The following is a 20,180-nucleotide window of genomic DNA, read 5'->3' as shown; positions in this document are numbered from 1 at the left end:
ATGGAAATAGATATATAAAATTTCTGTCCTTTCTGGTCGTTTGTCATTTGATATCATAACTATTATATGTGGTGCATTTTAAGCATTTCACCTCCGATTGATTGGAGGTAGAGTGTGTGAGCTGCGATAAAAATCAATATGGCAGTGACGCCAGTCTCTAGTGATAGTGAGATGTGGAGCTAGAGAGGTTAACTGTGCTGAACACAGTACCACCGCGGGCTATTGTTTCACTAGGTTGTTAGCAAGACACTAAAAGGACCACTTCGTCCACTGATTACTATATTGCCTGAACGCCGCGCTAAGGTTTCTTCTATAGTTTTGGATCGTGTGAACTGAATTGGAACGCCAGATTTCGGCATTTCTTTAACAATCAGTGAAATACAATAATCTCCATTTTGGCCGTCACTAACTATACGGTACTGATTGGTTTTAAGGCGGTTTTGACGTTTTGTTGATCTGGTCATCCTTTGGGAAATTAAGTAAAAGCAATTTACCTGATGTGAAACCTGACATAAACGACCGCTTGTTTGCTTTCGCTGTTGCACTGTGCGTGTATTATATGTATTTTTATTCTCGCGCACGTGCTAAAAACGCAAACTGCAGGGAGTATGTTTTGGACGGGCATACGCTCCGAGCCCGTTAATAACAGAGGATAGAAGATGTTAATGTGATTACAAGAATACCGACTTAACGGTGTCTTATTGTTTTCTCCTGCAGAGTTTAATATTTAATAGTGTTGCCTCGGCATATTTTCCATCACTTTCTCTGTTTTCGTGTGAGACAGAGCTTCAGGTATTCAGCTGAGCTCGGTCTGTTCTGGGACAGTGCTTACACCGGCGTGCGATGACACTTGTTCACGAGTGGTCTTGTTGGTATTTCAAATATTACGACATTGTTGTTCCGGTTTTCGGTCCTTCAGTGGAATGACCGCCACCTTTCGGTGTAATTAAGAAACTGAGCTGGACCAGATAGAGCTTTAACTATTACCGAGGAAGTTTATCTTTACATCACCCCAATTACCTAGGCTAAGGACCGCTATGGGCCTGACAGGAAAATTAGAGGTATACTAGTATGTTGTTGATCATTTTCTCTGTTCAATCTGATGTAAGTTGAGTAGTATTGTTTGAGATATTTAAAAATTGTCTGAAATAGAAAGGAGCATAGACCGTCAATAAGACTAAAAAACGACACACATCTTGTTCAAATTCAATTTTGTGTCCGTACAATGATTTTAGATATCAACAACCTCTCCTAAGAAATATACATAACCAGGTTTGCGCTATATAAAAATATAAATCAGATTTTATTTTAATTTAACGAGGATTTTGATTGGACACGCTGAGTGATAACAGTCTATATTAAGTCTATTTAGTCGTTTTATTTTGTCCATTGGACTATACCAGACGATAGACTGATGAAGAACAAAATGAGGAAAAATTCATTATATTGATAACGATGGAAATTAAATAATTGCATTGTTATAAGACCGTTCTAGAGATGTTTGATGTATCTGTCCCGTTCCAATTACTGAGTATACGTTATTCAGTCTCGAATGCTGCTTCATTGATGTGCAAAGAATCGGGAACGATGCAAGCCTTGATTGAATCTAGATAACAATTCATTCCTTCCGTCCTTCCCCTATTGTTTCTGATCGTTCGGGGCCATAAATTGTTGTTCACTTTACATTTTGTGTCCCCATAATGATATTTAAGGCTCCGCCGCATTGCACGAACTATCTCATTACTTCTTATGTACGCAGAGAGCGCTCTCCGCCAAAGTAAAAGTCGATTGAAAAAATAATTTGGGAAGCTACATGGTGTCTTTTTGGTGAGATGGATGGGCTGATGGAGTTATGATCGATTTCGCGTTACAGCCTGTCCGCCAGGGATTAATGAAGTAGGCCTCATCCCTGCCACGGTTCCTCCAAAACGATACATCGCCGAAAATAGTCTGCTTCCTCAAAACTGACGAGAGAGAGAGAGAGAGAGAGAGAGAGAGAGAGAGAGAGAGAGAGAGAGGATTTTGTTGTCATGCTAAGTCGTGCATATTATATCCAGAGATCTGTATTTTGTAATTTCTGCAATTTTTATTTTCGAAACATTTTCGTATTTCTAAGGAAAGGTGATTTATTTATCAAGTAGTTTTAGATTCGGGAGCGATATGTCTTCTTTTAACTGAAATCAAAGAGTTTTGGCGTGTTTACTTCCCTGTATTTGACTACCGTTATTCCGTTGAGAGATCAATTGTTCAGATACTCCATCACCCGTAGCGTTTATTTTTTTTAAAATGATATATATTCAATATTCATAATATTGTACTTTTCAAAACGTTTCCCACTAACAATGTGTAGATAGTCAGCAGTTTGACTTCGGCGTTTTAATTGTCACTTAAGTTTTATAATTCAGACTTTAGACTGTTACTTCAATTTGGAGTTCTAGAATCAATGGCAAAGCCGCTATAGCTATGACTAAGAGAGATACTTTAGAATCATATATATTCGTTGCTTTTGTGAATTTCATAGAAACTCTTCACCCACGAATTTATATTTTCTCAGAATTATTGGTTTTACTTGGTTTTTGACGAATATTAACGTCCATGAAACGTTGGGGTTAGCTACATGTTTATTAGGATTGAAGAAGTGAAATAAATAGTATTTATGCTGCGTATTTTTGATTTCTTTGACTTTTTCACATCCCCTGTATTCAGTTTTTCAGATAACTGCATGAAAAACTTTAAAACTTAAAATCTATTTGTTGTCATGAATATTTTATACCACGTTTATGCAAATTCAAATATTTTGCTTTAGATGTTGTTCGATTCGCTGCACCTATTTTTATTTACGTCTTTTTATTCGGTTTCAGTGCATTTTCCGAAATTGTTGCTATCTAATTCGTATTTTGCTGCAAATTTTGTATATAACCAATCATGTAAGCGATGTATGATATGTCTCAACAAGATTGTTTTTTCTTTTCGGCTCTGAGCGTGTCGTATTTTGTTGAATAAACAACCTTCCAGTTGTCAAAGAGATTTATCTGAACCAAAGAAAAATTACATAAATATTCGAAATATCTCTCACTGGTACAATAGGCACCCAGCCCTGCTGACCGGAAGTGGTGGGATTACTAATAAGATCGGTTACGATACGTTTATTATCCCGGAAAAGACCATATTTCTCTGGAATGTACATAGCCCGGGGGTATATTGTGTATCAGTTTCTATAGATACTAGGTTTATTTATCTAGATGACTGTTCACTAAGTACGTAGGGTTTTTTGTTGGCTAAGAAATTACCGGAGTGAGAAATGAGGTTTCAATCAAGTTCACATACAGCTTCGATAAATACCACCATGTGTATTGGCGTACATGAATTACAGAACCTTCCTCCTTTCAATTTAATGAACCGGTTGGGTCCTCGTATCCGATTTATTTGTTCAGTATTGATGTGCCTGGCACAACATGAGTTTATTTTGTACTAATTTCAATAAAATACTGGTACATCCTTTTTATTTCTAACAAAATTTCTCAAATGATTGTATCATCTATTTTTATTTAAAAACACGCTACGAATGTAAAATTATTTCAAAATCAATATTTCTAGTTGTGTATTGTAATTTCAGATGGCCTAGAGGTACTAACATTCAATTTTTATCTGAACAACTGATCCCTGCAGCAGCAATACTATTTCTAAAAGTTTAAATTGTAGCGCTTAAATCACAAAAGGAAATCAGAGGAAAAAATAAAACCCGCGAATGAATCATGGAAAAAAACTTTAAAAAAAGAAGCTAAAAACAGACAGACAGGTAACCGATTATCTGAACTCCAAATATTTCAGTTTTAAATCTCCAAGGCTACCCCACCTGTGCATACAGCCGATCTATTGAACACTTTTCTGGTCGGTAAAATATTTTTCTTAATCATCAGGTTCGACAAAATCCACATTATGTTTTTTTTTTTAAACTTTGTTACCAGGCGAGGTGACGGCCTTTGTGCGGGGATTGGTGCTTTAAAGCTCGAGTAACCGGGTACAAAGAAACGTTTCTATAACGACATCAATTCATTTGTTGGAGTCAACCAAGCTCTAAAACCCTAAATCAAGGGGCCCTCCAGAGGGTAGATTTTGGTTCAAAGCGTTTAAATTTTAAGACAGTCACAACTTCAAATTATATTAAAAATGTTTTAGCAAAAAAAAGTGATAAGACAATGATGAACATTATACGTGTACGCTGTAATACGAATAAGCGATTTTCGAGTAAAAAGGTACTTGTACATGTACATGCATTTGATGGCTCTGCCACTTTTTATTTTACACATTCGACGTTTATACAAATTCAGTATTCATTCTTCCATCAGCTATCTTGTCATTCTAACTTCCTGTCTCTGTTGTCAAATTTATGCGCCCTCGGGTAGAAGGCATCAAAGGTCACCTGTAAATTATGTAATCATTGTTTTATCAGCATCAAGGTACCGCAAACGATACTGAGTCATTAATTCCTGTTTTTTAATTATTGGTTCCTAAATCCGTCGATCCCTCCATTGATCAGAGTTTACTTTCTTTCCGTTTCGGAGCAGGGAGTATTTACATAAGTTTGAGTTGTTTGAATTCCTGATATCCTTATTATGACTCCGGGAGCTGTTCCATTATTTATAAAACCAATTGAATGCATTAAATGATTTGGGAAAATTGAAACAATGGAATAAAGCCCACACCAGATGTCGATACAAGCTGAGAACAATGCAGCCGTACCACAGAAAGCTTTTTAAAATCTTAACTTTCCTGAAACAACAAATGTATCTGTAAGTTTTACACAAGGACAAGACTGGTCTCTGCTGTTCCATCCCCTTACGCATGAGAACCCCCTCTCCACGCTCATTGCGTGACGCTATAATGAGGCTACAGCGGGGGTAGCGACTACTCCCTTTCTATTGCTGTCAATGTTTTTGAAATACTTAGTAATATCAAATTCATCGTCAAAAATGTCTCTTTGTTGATGTATGTCATCAGCTATCTCGGGGATCTATACGTAATTCACCAGCAGGTGCCCGGTAATAGTTCGGGTGTCGGACGGTGGTAAGCTCCCGCCAGTGGGAGTTATTCTCGTAAAGAGAAAGGGAAAGAGAAACTCTCTATGACTAGACTGTCTTCTCATCATGATCAGTCTCTGTCGCGGAAAGGAAAATATCGAAAAGTACGCGCTCTGTAAGAAGGTAAGAAACCCAGAATTTAATCAGCAGTTTATCTACTTGTAATCATATAGTTTAAACTGTAAATATATAAATCGAATACTCAGTATATACATGTACGTTTAACTCTCTATGGCATCTGAGTTTCTCTACAATTATATTACATGTAAGTCCCTTGAATTGGTGTTTGAAGCATCTCTTTGGCATGTTTAAGATACACGAGGTATACTGAAGCTCATTGGTTTTGGTTGTGCGTTGAAGAATTGGGTATCGCAAAGATGAAAGTCGTTAATTGTGGCTGTTACAGAGTTTGACGGAGTTATCGCTCTTTTAACATACTTATGCATTTATTTTCAATTAATTTTTTTTAAATCATTCCTTTTATTAATTAATGTAACGAAGCACATCAACTAGTTCTTTAGGTTTAAATTAAATAAATAAAAATACTGCTCAGGAATGACGAAATTAACTCGAGTACTAATACCAGCATTAGCATATGGAGGAACAAATTAAGTACACGTTGCTTTAAAGTCTTATTATGATGTGACCGTATCTACTGTAGATGCACATCCGTCCATTAGAGAGTTGTTTTTGTTTACAGTCGATTGAGATAAAATCGAACTGACCGCAGTTAGCAACGGGAGATAACTCTTATCATTTTCATCGGACTGTGAGAGTTATCTTCCCATGTGTATTGATCTACACGATAAGCGACTGAATGTCATTACCATTAGCAAATAAGTTTTGTAATCTCCAATACGATGAGGTTTTTTTTATTCCAATATGTAGAAAAAGAACAAAAAAGCAAATTCGTTGTATGCCCTTTTTATTAAAATATTAATAAATTTAGTCGTAATTTTATAACTTAAAAAAAAATAATTCTTAGACCATATAAATCTGTCAGCACACGATGACAATTTCTCCAAATATAAAACAATTCCGTTGCCACGCATTCCAGTGTCAGTAAAATGCCTAACATGCGACGAGTGCATCATGTTCCTGTAAATAACACACATGCATTCCAAAAATTCAGAACGTCAATGTAACATTACATGATATAGAAGTTCAGACATGTCAGTATGAAAGGAAAATTTTAAGGTCAAAAATTGACCAAACCAGATACTTAGAGAAACAAGGCCTAGGTAAAGAAAGCTTTGGGGTAGGTACCCGTGCTTTGTGGTAGGTACCCGTGCTTTTGTTCTGTAATTCTGCATTTCTGTACCTGGCTTAGAGCACAGGTGAATTGACAATTTTTTTTATAGGTAAAACATATTGCGACCGGCCTGGCCTTTTTTGTTTTCTTGCACTTGTAAATCGTTAATTCAATAAGCACGTACGACTGTTATTCTGATGATTGGACACAGGGAACACATATTGTGGTAACAGATGTGAGGACTATATCACTCGGATTAAAGCGAGCGTTTATTAGCACTTCAGTAAGGTATTCAAACTTCGGTGGTAATTGGGGTTTAGAGCTTCTTATCATTTAAATAACGTTGCCATGGAGAATTTTTCTCTGAAATTACGAGAAAACGTCTGAATTTGTTATTTTTGATTTCCACAAAGAGGCTGGATCAAATTCTTCTCTCATGTGTTCGCCATATATTAGTGTTTCCTCGTTTATGTAACAACACTCAGACAAAAAAGCAATTGTTTTTTTGGAAACAACTTGTGCGCTGAAAGTTTTCTCTGTACAAAAGAACTCCGAAGTAAACAAATTAATGGAGTTTAAATGTGCTACAGCGGTTTAATAACTTGGAGAAACAAATAGAACTTTTAATATTTAAAAGTAACATCAAAAGGCCGCCAACATTTACGTACCTGTACCATACCTGAGCCCCCAGAAAGAAGCAGTTAAACGCGGGGACTTGTTTACTTTTTTGTTGTCATGTTTACAAATGACCAAAAATATATGGCTTTTTTTATCGGAATCAATTTAACGGGGCGCTGGTGATCATTGTTCTCTAATCAGTTCGATATACACCCCAACTAGCGAGTGCCTGGTCTCTCCGCGCATTAAACCACCTCTTAGGCTGGGGGAGGAGTCACGCGCATTCTGTGTCAGCCAAGATTGTGTACAGAACTGGTGTGTCACACTGTCTACATTTAATACATGTACATCCTTTTAAAAAAAACTATCACAGTTCTAAAGACTTTTAAAAAGGAGGCATCCGTTTTCTACTTCTCCGTGTCAGCGTGATTCAGTGCATCGCCCGTGTATCTCTCTCCCCCGTCTCCGGTTACACTGTATTGAAGTGTGTGGATGTGTGAGAGCCTCAATAACTAAGGCATCTCTCGGGTCCGGAATTTGAATATTCACAATGCTCGGATCACGATGTTCTAATATAATATGCGATTCCAGTGACATCACGGTAGGTATTTTCTTATTTCTACTTTACAGTAGTTGAGTTCCGTCACGTGGGTAGGGGAATTAGATTATATCCCCGGACGCTTGATTCAGAATCAACTGGCTCTTGGATCTTTATAGCCATTTTTCGTATCGACCAATTCTCTTTTATTGAATTTTCCGTTTTCGGTCTCGAGGAGTTTTGAAGGATATTTTTTCTCTTTTCTCTCGAGAGGGAAACAATAACATACTTGAAGTCAATATTGGTGATTTTCAAAGACAATTACATCGCGGTCTGTGCTATCGGCATCATCTGTGTGCGAAAACCTTCGCTCCCTGAGACGATGCTGTAGTCAATACACCGCCCAACACAGTCTTACGTTTCTGCGAAAATTGCAAATTAATTTGGTAAAAGTTTCCGATGTTGTAAAAATTGGTGGAATGGGAATTCTGCATCGGTCTCCTTGATCCCGGGTAATGGTGTATTGAACACGTTTCCAGGAGCTCAGAGGAAGAGAAATTCGATGAAATGGAAACTTCACTCGATATTTTGATTGGAAAAACAAACATTTCTTTTGAGGCTGCATCATAAGTTTTCTGAATTCTCCAATATTGAGCCTTTCCTTTATTGCTATATGCCGTGAGACGGGCGCAGATGTCTCAGGAAAAAGTTGATATTAACGTTTTTGGTGTATTGGAAATCTTTATTTTTAACCCATTTATGTTTGGCTGCACAATGGGCACACTAGCTTCTGCTAATGACTGGAAGTTTTAAGTTTCAAAGTCTTGAAGAAAAAATTATCGTTTTGTCTTTCCTACAAATTATTACCTAGGAGACGGGAGGCGTTAATTGTATCGATTTCATATTTTCTGTTTGCGAAACTTCTCGGAACTGTAGAAATTCAAAGTGACACTGAGACGGAAAGATTTATTTAAGCCGGTTATGTACGGCGCTGGTTCCACGTACATCTGGGATCAAGATTTCGACATTAATTAAGACCGGACCAGTCCAAAATCGATCACGGAGGCTGGGGCTTGTTGAGACATTGTATCGAACGCTTTTGGGAGAAGCAGCACCAAGTTTTGTGTGATACTATTGAAGACTGGTTTCTTTGAAAGTCTGGGAATACACGCCGCGCGCTCCCTCACTGATTGCCGGAACCACCGCTGGGAATAATTGTGGGATATAGGATACACAATTGTGGTAGCCAGGATTGTTGCAATTTAAAGAGAACTTGTGAAGAGCCTTTAAAACCTTGTTTTTCATGATTCGTTTTAAATGATGTTATTACGGGCCTATTCAGACTAATTCTACCAACAGACATGCGCAGACAAATGTTAAAGAATTATCTAAATTTTGTGTATTGAGTTGGCAGCTAAATTCTCTTTTTCTCTGTTGGAATGTGTGTTGATATCTGTGAAGCAAAGTGAACTCCCGGAAATAATCAAATCACGCTGAGTTTTGAACCCGTGTTGTGAGTCCCCGCGGATTTATACGATGTCCATCAGTAACTGCGGACAAGTGATCTGTAATACCCCTCTCATTGTAGTAAGTACGCCCAGCTCTGTACCGGCACCTCCCCTCCACACCCCCTCCCCCGCGCCCCTACCCCGCGCCCCACCTCTGATTCCCGGTCGATTGCAATAAGACCCTTGGGTCATTTGAATATTCCTGTTTGTTGATTGGATTCTTTCTTTTGAATTTCCTGTTTAAGTTCATGTTGTTGAATATAAACGAGGTTGTTACAGATTGAAATGAAGTTCGAAATACCTCATCGTAAAAGGTCTTCATGAATCGTTGGAGACCTTCTTGACCCGGTAATGGGTTTACTTCAAGAGTCTCTATCATCCACTTTTTTAACTGAAAGAGTACTCGAACAGAGAATGTGAGAATATAACGGTTTATCTCTCTCTCTCTCTCTCTCTCTCTCTCTCTCTCTCTCTCTCTCTCTCTCTCTCTCCATTTAAAGAAGTACATAACCCCCTGGCGAATTTAAACACCGTAGGTTAAACTTGAAATTCTATTTCAAAACATCTCTAACATTTAAATTCCCTACAGTTGGAACATTGGTAGATATGAATGCACATTGTTTGTATTGAGTTTCAGCAGTAAATTACACACTTCATAAGCAGACAATTTGGGGACCTAGGTGTAAAATATTATAGAGACAGATTGAATTACGGGTAAAAAAGTAAATAAAACCTTTTGTATCTACTAAGTTCTTGACACGAGTCCTATTACAATTCCTTATTTGAATGGCGGGTTGGAGAATTCGGATGTTAGCCCAAGAGATCGGGGACAAACTAAGTTCAGTGGCTTTTATTTGTAAATTAAATATCCTGGGCACTAATTGTGAGTAAATATTAACACAAGACGAAGAAATTACACACCTATATTTCTATTAGTCTTACAAATTTCACCTGAAAACAAATATTCAAATTAATTCAATATTTTCCCTGTCAACGGGAATTAAGACATGTTGATAATTCATAGGGGAATATTCCAACTTTTTCCACAATGAACAGAATAATTTCCATTAAACACATTTTAACAGATTAAATCTCTTTATTTGTTCAACCATTGATCTGGAAAAATTACATGTGTTTTCAGTTTTTATTTTTATGTACAATTTGAATTTTTATAATCAAGTCTGTACTGGTTGAGAATATTGAGCTGGGATTTAAAAACATTAATGAACGGGTCTCGTTTAAAAGATTTTTCTTTTCAACATTTAGTTACATCTCTTTTATAGAAAGAAATATCAACCATGTTTTTTCCTGGCAAATTGGATAAATATTACCCAAATTTAAATTGAAAAGAAAAGCTCAAACAATGCAATGAGGAGAGATTAAATAGAAACGTGGGGTAGAGTTTTGTCTTTAATGATCTCAGTCATTAGTCATCGGACCCTCAATGCTAGCCACAATGTTAAGCCGACAGCAGAGATAAAAAGGCTCGGTTTTTGTTGAAAAAAAATTCAGTTCAAGTTTAAACAAATTCCCTATTGTCCACGTGGTGCTGTAATTCCTCAGCGGATGTAAGCGGCTACCATGGTGTGTGGAGCAGATTTGGTTGTTTAATGTTTATAATTTTACTCAGGCAGAAATTTAATGACTTTTTTCTATTTTTTCCAGTTTGGGTCGAACGACGGGAGTACCTCGTCAAAATGCTCGAAAAACACCACATACTGTCCCCCAGGTAAGAAATCAAACCCCAGGTAATCAAAACAGGCATGAAATATTAATTATGTTTTCTAAGAAAAAAAAAATTCTTCATCTCTGCAAATCACTTTATATGTGATAAAAATCGATAGGACTTTCATTAAATTATTCATTATAACATTTTCCGATGTCTAATTGTAACGGTTCATCAAACGGAACCAGCAACCTTAAAGACTCGAAGATCGACGGCGGAACATTTGCATCATAAATGAATATTTTTACTGGCCAAAAACAGGACTACATCAAAACCACTTTCCGATTCCCATAAAAATAGATACCATATGCATTACATCGACAATAAAAAGGAGATTTTCTGTAGCACTAACAAATCCTTCTCTGCTGCGAGCGGAAGACTTATTATTGGAAACGACTTCTTAGAGCTGGAAAAGACAGATAGAGCGGCGAGCTCTGAGGACCGCACAAATCAATAACGGGGCCCGCTTGTTTCCACTGAAATGTCACTTTCATTATTCCGTAATGAACGGCCATAGCTAATTTCCAATATCTATTTTTCCTGACTCCAAGAGGCGGAATGCAATGATCACAGCAATTAAACATCTCCTACAGACGATCTCAAGAGGCAGGCCCAGTGATGGTTTCCCCGATATATGATTCTCTTGACACAGGAGAACATTAATTGAAACATGTTTAATTGATGCAACAGAGGGAAATGTGGCGTATATCTCCTGTCAAATTCACTGTATAGAATATGCCTACTAATCAGCATTATTAAGTTGATTAGCCTCACTGGGGACTACCTCGGTACTTGGATCCGCGCTCAATAGGGAGGAATATACATGCAGTTATTATTAATTAATTTTAAATGCATTATCCTCAGTTTGGTGTAAATTGATCAGAATTTTTCTACATTATTAAGCATCGTTCGTCAGAGTTCATTCCAAGAGTTCCATCTAGAGTTTTTTTTTTTATGTGAGATAATTACTAGACTTTTATAGCGATGTACATTAATTGATCGTGATCATTCTCCCTTTTTAAGGTCTCCATTTGTCATTAATATTGCAACTCCTGGAACATTTAGATAGCTAGTAATTTCAGAGTACCTTACATAACTATCAATAACAGCACACAGACACACAGACTCAGTGAGATATGATACGGAAAACTGGAAAATTGGGAATATCGACATAAAAACGGATATAATAGAAAACTTATTAAATTTTGTGAAGAATCTTAGTTATATTTATTGGATGTCTCTGGGCAAGCAGAAAAAAATTGGAAGACTTCAAGAAAAAATATTTTACAATTAAACCATTCCCGATTATGAGGATGCTTAGGGAGATCAATAGAGAGGGGTTTGGTCAGGACTTTTTCGGACCCTCCCACACTTTTTGTTCTACCTCAGGGCAAGGCACAGGAAGTGACGTAGGCATTCCAAAGATTATGAAGGAGCTTAGCTTAAGTTCTTTTAAGTAAACTTGAGGTGCTTAATAAACGTGTTTCCGATATTCAGTTCTTCACAAAAGTGTCTCTAGAGATTTAAGGGTGTCACAAGAAGACTTTACCCTTCATTGTTTGTAGAAGGAATTGGAATTTAAAGATACTTCTATAGCAGTCCTATAATCGTTTTACTAACTGCCTTAAGGTTATTATAATGTAAACATTTTACAGAAACAATGAATGAAGCAACGTACATACATCTAAAAGGGTTGTAAAGTTGCAGTATTCTATGATTAGTCTTTTGTTATAAAAAAAAATGTCTAACCTCCTCTAAATTTTTGTTTTCGTATTATTATTTTAAAATAATGTTAGTAGGCCTTGCAAGCTATTTTCCTCTGTAAAATAATTTATCATGTAAGTTCTGCAGCATTTTCTGTTTAGTTGATGTATAGATCATTATACAGTTCGAAGCAGTTCTTTAACTCAATTTTATAACATGCATAATAGATTCACCCTCGCGCTCGTCATTCTAAGAATTGATTTAACAGTAGCAAGAAATGGGGAAATAAATCTTCGGCAATGTTTTCTTATTAACTATAATTATATGTTTATGACGTTGTACATAAATGTCTATTTTACTTTTTTGTTGATGCACATTTTGCTACTGTAATTCTTTGGCGTCGTTGTATCGGTAATTTGTAGATCACTACTATGACGTCACATTTTTCGTTGTACATTGTAGGTCACTACTATGAGGTCTGTGACCAGGACCGTGGGGCCCGCTGTGTCCAGTGTGACTCCAAATCTTACCAGCCGGACAATAACGGACCGCTGGATAAGTGTAAAACAAGGTAAGTGTGCACAGACTGTAATGCTGTTGCAACTTTATTTGTCTTTGTATATTAGTGTATTTACGTAATAAACATTAAAAATGCTTACTATTGTAATCAATTAATTATTATAGTGCTAAAAGGTTTTTTAAAAAAAATATCGCTCTCGTTTTCAGGACACAATGTAATCGGCGCCACATGCAGTATGCTGACGTGGGCAGTACGATACGAGACGCCAGCTGCCGGTGTAACCCAGGATTCCACTTCCGGAAGGGGGACAACTCTCTCTGTATGCCCAACAGAGTGTGCCCCGTGGGGTACGGTCAGGCGGACTATGGTGAGTAACTATGGTATTCTTAACTCTAGAGAATGTTGACTATTTTATAGGAGATTGATATGTCAGACATGTCCAATCTTCGTTGTCCATTTTTGTCCTCGTATGTATTTCTATCCTCGTTGTCTATTTCTGTCCTCGTTGTCTATTTTGCCCTCGTGTCTGTTTCTGCCCTTGTTGTCTATTTTTGCCCTCGTGTGTATTTCTGTCCTCATTGTCTATTTTGCCCTTGTGTCTGTTTTTGCCCTTGTTGTCTATTTTTGCCCTCGTGTCTATTTCTGTCCTCGTTGTCTATTTTACCCTCGTGCCTGTTTCTGCCCTTGTTGTCTATTTTTGCCCTCGTGTCTATTTCTGTCCTCGTTGTCTATTTTGCCCTCGTGTCTGTTTCTGCCCTTGTTGTCTATTTTTGCCCTCGTGTCTGTTTCTGCCCTTGTTGTCTATTTTTGCCCTCGTGTCTGTTTCTGCCCTCGTGTTTACTTCTGTCCTCTATTTGACAGGGGACTGTGAGGACTGTCACAAACGTAACGCGTACTCAGACAGAGCGGACACCGTACAGAGGTGCTTGCCCCTTAAAAAGTGAGTACCATCTCTATTACAACAAAGAATATATCATATAATTCTACTGATATCCCACTATGTTATTCCTTTTACTTTATCATAAAAAATTTGTTGGATTCTCGTTAACTACCACCTGTTAATAACAAGAATAATAACATTTTTTTGTAATGCACAGTTGTGAAAAAGAGAATCGTTGTACAAAACGCCGAAGTAACGGGACCTTCAACAATGAATGCGATGTACCCACTAAAGGTATGAGAATGAAAAGAATCCTCGAAAAGATACGTCTCTATGATGTACAATTTATACATCTTTCTTTAACTAAATCTCTCGTTCTGACCGTCTGCTTAATGTTTACAGATATCTCCAACTGTACGGACCCTCGGTCCACGCCTGACTCCCAGAGGTCGCTGCAGTCGGCAGTAGCAGCGCCTGTTTACGCCGGCGCAGCAGTCGGTGCCATAATATTCCTTGTCCTGCTCTTCTTCCTTGTGATGTTTTTGCTATGGAAACGCCGGCGCGCGCAGTCCAAGGAGGATGCACTTTCAAGGGACCAGATAGAAAGTCTGCTGGAGAGAATCGTGACCAGGTCCGAGGGAGATGAACCATACAGCAGAAAAGGTAACAGCACACTCTGAATGGCTGGAAAAGACACCTCATTATTTTGTTAAAATATTCATTCCACATGATTTGAATTATAAATTACAAAATATTTAATTTATATAAATATATCAAATTCATTCTGTGTTTCAGTTATCGCTGCCTCTTTCCGTGAGATCGAGGACCGGATAGACCGCCAGATATGGAAGCTTCCCCAAGAACTTTTCAGGGAGCACATGCAGCCGGCCATGTACGAGGTCATCGTGGAAAAATATAAAGGTAGAAATCTACACTATACGGTTAAAATTCAATTGACTCGTTATTTTTTTGTTTACAAGGTATCCTACACCCACTAATTTTATTTTTTAAACAAATATTTGAACAAAATTTAATGATGATAGAACCTTATTCCTGTTCCAGAAAAGGACCACAAGTATGCTATTAACGGGTACCTGCAGGATTGGCGGGAGTGGAAGGGAGAGAACTCCGAGGCTATAGCCCACCTGTTTAAGTGTCTTAGGCTGGTCGAACGGGAGGACATCGTTTACGAGATCTGTAACAAGTTCAGAGAAGGTATATACCGTAAAAATATTCAGGAAATGCTGATCAGCTTGGTGTTGCTACAGTGAATAACAATGGTATTTTGTCAAAATTGCATACTTAGTATGTTATTCGAAGAAACATTTCAGGGTTTGAATTGATTATTAATTAATAAATAATGAAAAATGGTCTGGAACTGCTTGCGTTTTATTTCATTTTCTAAATACATTTTTATTTAGATAAGTACTTGTAATCAGGTTATTCTATATAACTAAACAGTTGTATTAATTTTGACTGTATGGCCTCACTACTTTAAGTATGACAATGACGGTTAACGCTTTGTATTGCAGGTTACCCCGAGGTTGTTATGGACGCTGAAGTCAAGCTGGATAACGGAATCGTCAAAAAAAGAAGTCATCAAATTACATTCGAAGAATATCTCAAAGAAACGCTCTGCTGTTGTTCGTCCAAACGAAAGCGATACACAGAGAAAGGGGAGCCCACGGAGACACAGGACTCCCTACTGTCCCCACAGGAAGTCAAGGCCAGGGAAGCGGAAGTCACAGACAAGGAGAGGTTAAATGAACCGGACGATGTCCCGCCTTTGTCTCCCTCAGAAGCCGGTGCTATTTATAGAGAACGACCAAGCCCTAGTGCCCCAGTTATCGATGACGTAGGAAACGTTCATGTCATAATTCCCATGAATAGAGCCTATTCATTTCCGGTCCAGGCGAGTTCGTGATGGCCATCAATTTTGGTTTTCATACCACGTGCAATTTATGGCATTAAATGCTTAACGTGCAATGTCCATTGCATTCCGAGATGGAAAGAATTTACAAGTGTTCATGGGAAAGAAATGATATTGTGAGACTTGTATGGGTGTTTGTCTTTCATTGAAAATGAAAGCAGTCCTGTATGCTTCGTGAAAACTTGAAGGAACTTTCATTTCAATAAGATGTCGCAAATTTGTGATCAATCGGACTTCACTGCGGCTTTCAAGACTTGTGAAATGTATTTTGGTATTTAATGTAGTTGCGCATGCTTTTGAATTATTGTGTGGAAGAGCTTTTTCTTATAAAAACTGACAACGAGATAATGTGTATGATGTCATCGGTAGATTTATCATGGTTGCCGACACCCTGAAATGAGCCTAGCTTCGTGATAGTATATTTAATGAAAAAAAGGCTCTTTTGGATTACAATGGTGCGTCGATTTAATCATTATCTAAATTACTTCTCGGTACGATACTCAATTACAGTAGTAATCACGAGATTTTTGATACGGAATTATGGGTGATGAACGATACACGCCATTTTGTTGTCATGGAAATGATTTATCAGTGACTGATATGAGACCGTTTATTCCACGGTCCCTCATTAAGATGTGTTAAAACCCTGATCAATGCTGTGTCCTTAGTTATCTATTACAGCTAACATCAGTAAAGCACGGAAATGCACGTCAAATATTAAATATAGCAGCGCCATTGTTATCTCAACCACCTGAGATATCATCAGAAGTCTCTAGAATATTTCCATAAATGCAATATTATAAGATATTTATTGATAACATGTATGTTAAACACTTGAATTTGGTGACAAAATGTCCTATCTTTTTAGATTTAACTATTCATACATTGAATATCGTGAGTGTGGCGGATGTAAGAGCTTTTTTCATTGGCTGTTGTAGGATATCATAGCGCTGTACAGAATGTCAGAAACTACAGTGTGTCCAATATCTTTTCTAACTGTATTAATAATCAAAGTCATTTTATTGAATTATGTCTACTAGCAAAATAAAATGTATTTTTAATATGCCTCGAGTTCTGTTTTGAGTCCATATTGAAAGCTACAATTATGCCTCACATATATACATAAACGAAACACAGGGCAGATATAATGTGAGGATGAGGTGAAATTGAGCAACTGCTGTTATGAGAAGCCTCTGATAAAAAGAAGTATCTCTGACATTTTATTTGGTGCTTTATCATCTGAGAGAAAATGGCTTCAATCGCCACCCGCAACTCAATGGTGCTCTGGTAACCACTGAAACTATGGTTTGTGGTGTTTTTCAAACCATTCCATTTAATTCGTTGTTTATCAAAGAGTAATCGTTACGTTTGCAATTAAATGAATTTTTTCATCAAAATGAAACAACCGAAACCTTCTTAGTAACGATTAACATTGAGATGAGAAAAGGAGGCATGTAATGTTAGAATGCCACCTTTTTCACTTGGCAAGTGCACACTTAATTGATATGAAGAATTTATTTAAACTTTGGTGATTCACGAAGGATATGAAGGTAGCGACATTCATAAAAAGAAATACATAACCCGCTTAATATATTTTTTTTTCTTCAATGACCGCTACCTTCATAGTCCGCATGAATCATCCAAAAAAGCATTTTACCGTTTTCTTTCATAACAAATAATGAACTGATCATAAAATGTAAGTAAAATAAACGAAATATTTGTTAATGTACACCAGTAGTGTAAAGTATATAAAAGAAACAGCCAAATCGTCTTATATGGGAATATGAGTCTGACATTATCATGATTATTCCGTGCAGTCCGTCATTTTTCTTATGTTGATTGTACAAGATCATATAGATTTCAGTCCTGTCCGTTTATATAGAGCTGTGATGTAAATATACGACTATGAATCAACAATACAAGTGCAAGAAATGGGTAACTGAAATCGCATATTTGTTCAAATTTATTGCTATTACCTAATTTTGGCGCAGGTTTCTTAATTTTTAAAATTTTTAAAAACCTAATTCAAATCAATTTTTATATTATTTCTACGACTTAATTTTTTCAAAACGCTTATTTATAACCTAAAATTTCGAAGCTTAAGGCTGAATGGTTTACATGTAATAAATGAAAACAATATGGTTTAATTCATAATTGTATTTGAAACTATTTAACCACTGATTCTGTGTTTAACATCTTCCGGGGAAAAATTCCGGGCCCCCGACCCAGATGGTCATTTTGCGTCTTTTGATTAAGAATGGGGTTAGGGGATTGATCTTTGGTTTTAAGAAAAGTCCAAATTTTATATCAATTTTTTCATCAAGAACGTTTCCTCAATCTGACTGTTGGCAGGTGCTAATGTTCCCATGGTTTATTTGACTGCTTAGAATTTGCAAATATGATAAAAAAAAGTTTCCATAGACATCCACCACCTTCATTTCAATTCAATTCAAAAACGAATTCTTTGATGTGCAGGAATTTAATTTGATGAAATAGGTTCACTGATAAAGTCAGGGTGTTTTTGTAATTTATTACCTAACTCGGCGCGGTAGTTTTGATAAATTGGTTTCTATGAGTATGAAAAAAAATGAAATATTACCATGGTTTTGAAAATAGCAATATCTAGTCTTAATTTCATTCGAATGTAGTCAGCAAGAAAGGGCACTCTCTATTGTGAGCCGGTTCCTTCTTTGTGTAGATAAACATCTTTGACGAGAGGGAGTGTTTTCGAATGGAATTCTCTCTTGTCATATAGTTATGGCAGTTTCAAATTTCGTCACCTTTTACCCAAAATCTACAGACAGACAATAGAGAAGGCCCCAAAATAAGCAAACTGTGACCCTTGTGTGAAAAGGCCCGGCATCGCCTTCAGATGTTATCGTTTTGATTAAATGAATAATGCACCGACCTTCCATTCAAACTGACCCCGTACGCCGCTCGTAAGAAGGATTTTATTTGGTCACGTGGCTTTTATAAGGTGCAAATAAAAATACTTGAAAGTAAAATTCCCTGTTCTTGAAGATTTGTCACTGATAAAATGGAAATAATAACAGCTAACGGTGTCGTATTTCATGTTCATGAAAATTAATCAGTATTGTTGAGGCTGCAGACCTGGCGATTAATCATCCGGGGTCTCAAAACTTACTGGTATGTGTTGAGATATAGATAGAAAAAGTGATGAAAATATTTTCCTTCTCTTTTTTTTTCAAATTATGAAACATGAAAAAAAAAACCACAAAGCGTAATTTAGTGATTTGGATTTTTGAAGAGCAGGAGTGTTTTGTCTGGTATATTTTTTTCTTGGGGTGAGGTGGGTGTGGTTTTATGAATTAGACAACTTCACTCGGAACGAATTAAACATTTTTTTTTTGGGCGGGGGGGTGGTGTATTATTTTGGGATTTTTTTCGGAGATTTGGAATTTATGATTTGAGCAACAACACTTAGATTGAATGGAACATTTTTTTAGAGAGATTGGTGTATTTCTGTGTGTGTGTGTGTGGGGGGGGGGGGTACAAAAAATTGGAATTTTATTAAATAGACAACTACACTTGAAGTGAATTTTAACGAGACACCTAATATGTATGTAATTCACTAAGCATTATATTGCTGGGTCAGTCTGTCTTGCCATTCTTATGTCACATGTATCAGATTCACCTGTTTTCGGGATAGCATAACACCTTAACAATTTATTACTTACAAATACTACGTGTCCAGTTACATAGGTTTCGTCTTAAATGTAAGTAATCATACGCCTTCCATCTTTAATTTACATAACTTCAGATCTGCCGGGTTTACAATATCCCGCAGAATAAAGCAAAGTCTGAAGTTTGAATAAATCGCCATGACGTTGCCGTTTTCCATAGTATACATGTATATCAATGGGGGACAACGGGTTATCGGGTCATACATGTTTACACAAAGACTTTCCTCCATCTTTGACGTCGTACAATACTCGCTTCCCACTTAGCCAACATTTTGAAAGAAAAAAAAAACAGGTAAAATACAGGTAGATCTGTGTTGGCTAAGTGGGAATGGGGTGCAGGTTGAGAACAAAAGAATTTAATTACAGATAAGCTATAGTCTATTTTCACATAAAAAAGGGGGGGATATGTTCGCCTTCAGGGGCTCGGATGTCAGGTATCGTAGTTTTCTTTTGTTGGTTTCTGAAAACAATTTATAAGCCAAAATATGTTTCTATATAGACTGCAAGAAAAAGCAGACGATAAAACCTCTAATTTTACTTTATCAATTTTTTTGTTATATGTACTAAAAATTGTACAGATAACATTAAAACGTCAAAGTCAGAGAATTATAGTTTCTGTATTTATAATAAAAAATCGGGGAAAAAATTGATTTTCAATTTTGGTTTTTTATTAGAACGAAAAAGACAAAACTACTCTATCCGATAATCAAGCCCCTATG

At 36.8% G+C, this 20,180-nt stretch overlaps 1 protein-coding gene across 10 annotated transcripts in view; it reads left to right on the top strand.

The window, feature by feature from the left end:
• The window catches only part of LOC105320181 (tumor necrosis factor receptor superfamily member 16), a 54,328-nt gene extending 37,508 nt beyond the window's left edge, over positions 1-16,820 (top strand). For 5 of the 10 annotated variants that reach the window (XM_011418006.4, XM_011418007.4, XM_020064025.3 and 2 more), the window contains exons 2-10: positions 10,663-10,726; positions 12,890-12,998; positions 13,154-13,314; positions 13,809-13,887; positions 14,045-14,121; positions 14,230-14,490; positions 14,623-14,748; positions 14,890-15,042; positions 15,360-16,820. In XM_011418006.4, coding sequence (XP_011416308.3) covers positions 10,663-10,726; positions 12,890-12,998; positions 13,154-13,314; positions 13,809-13,887; positions 14,045-14,121; positions 14,230-14,490; positions 14,623-14,748; positions 14,890-15,042; positions 15,360-15,751 — 1,422 coding nt within the window. In that variant the 3' untranslated portion in view covers positions 15,752-16,820. Of the gene's footprint in view, positions 1-44; positions 1,062-4,888; positions 5,205-7,088; positions 7,553-7,709; positions 9,077-10,562; positions 10,582-10,662; positions 10,727-12,889; positions 12,999-13,153; positions 13,315-13,808; positions 13,888-14,044; positions 14,122-14,229; positions 14,491-14,622; positions 14,749-14,889; positions 15,043-15,359 lie in introns of those variants that run through there. The other 5 variants (XM_011418009.4, XM_011418003.3, XM_011418004.4 and 2 more) reach the window with 5 other exon arrangements.
• Positions 16,821-20,180: the final 3,360 nt, after the last annotated feature.

Source organism: Magallana gigas, chromosome 3, assembly GCF_963853765.1.
Source record: "Magallana gigas chromosome 3, xbMagGiga1.1, whole genome shotgun sequence".
NCBI lineage: Eukaryota > Metazoa > Mollusca > Bivalvia > Ostreida > Ostreidae > Magallana > Magallana gigas.
The sequence above is the reverse complement of the archived record's forward strand: the minus strand, read 5'-3'. Positions and strand labels throughout refer to the sequence as shown.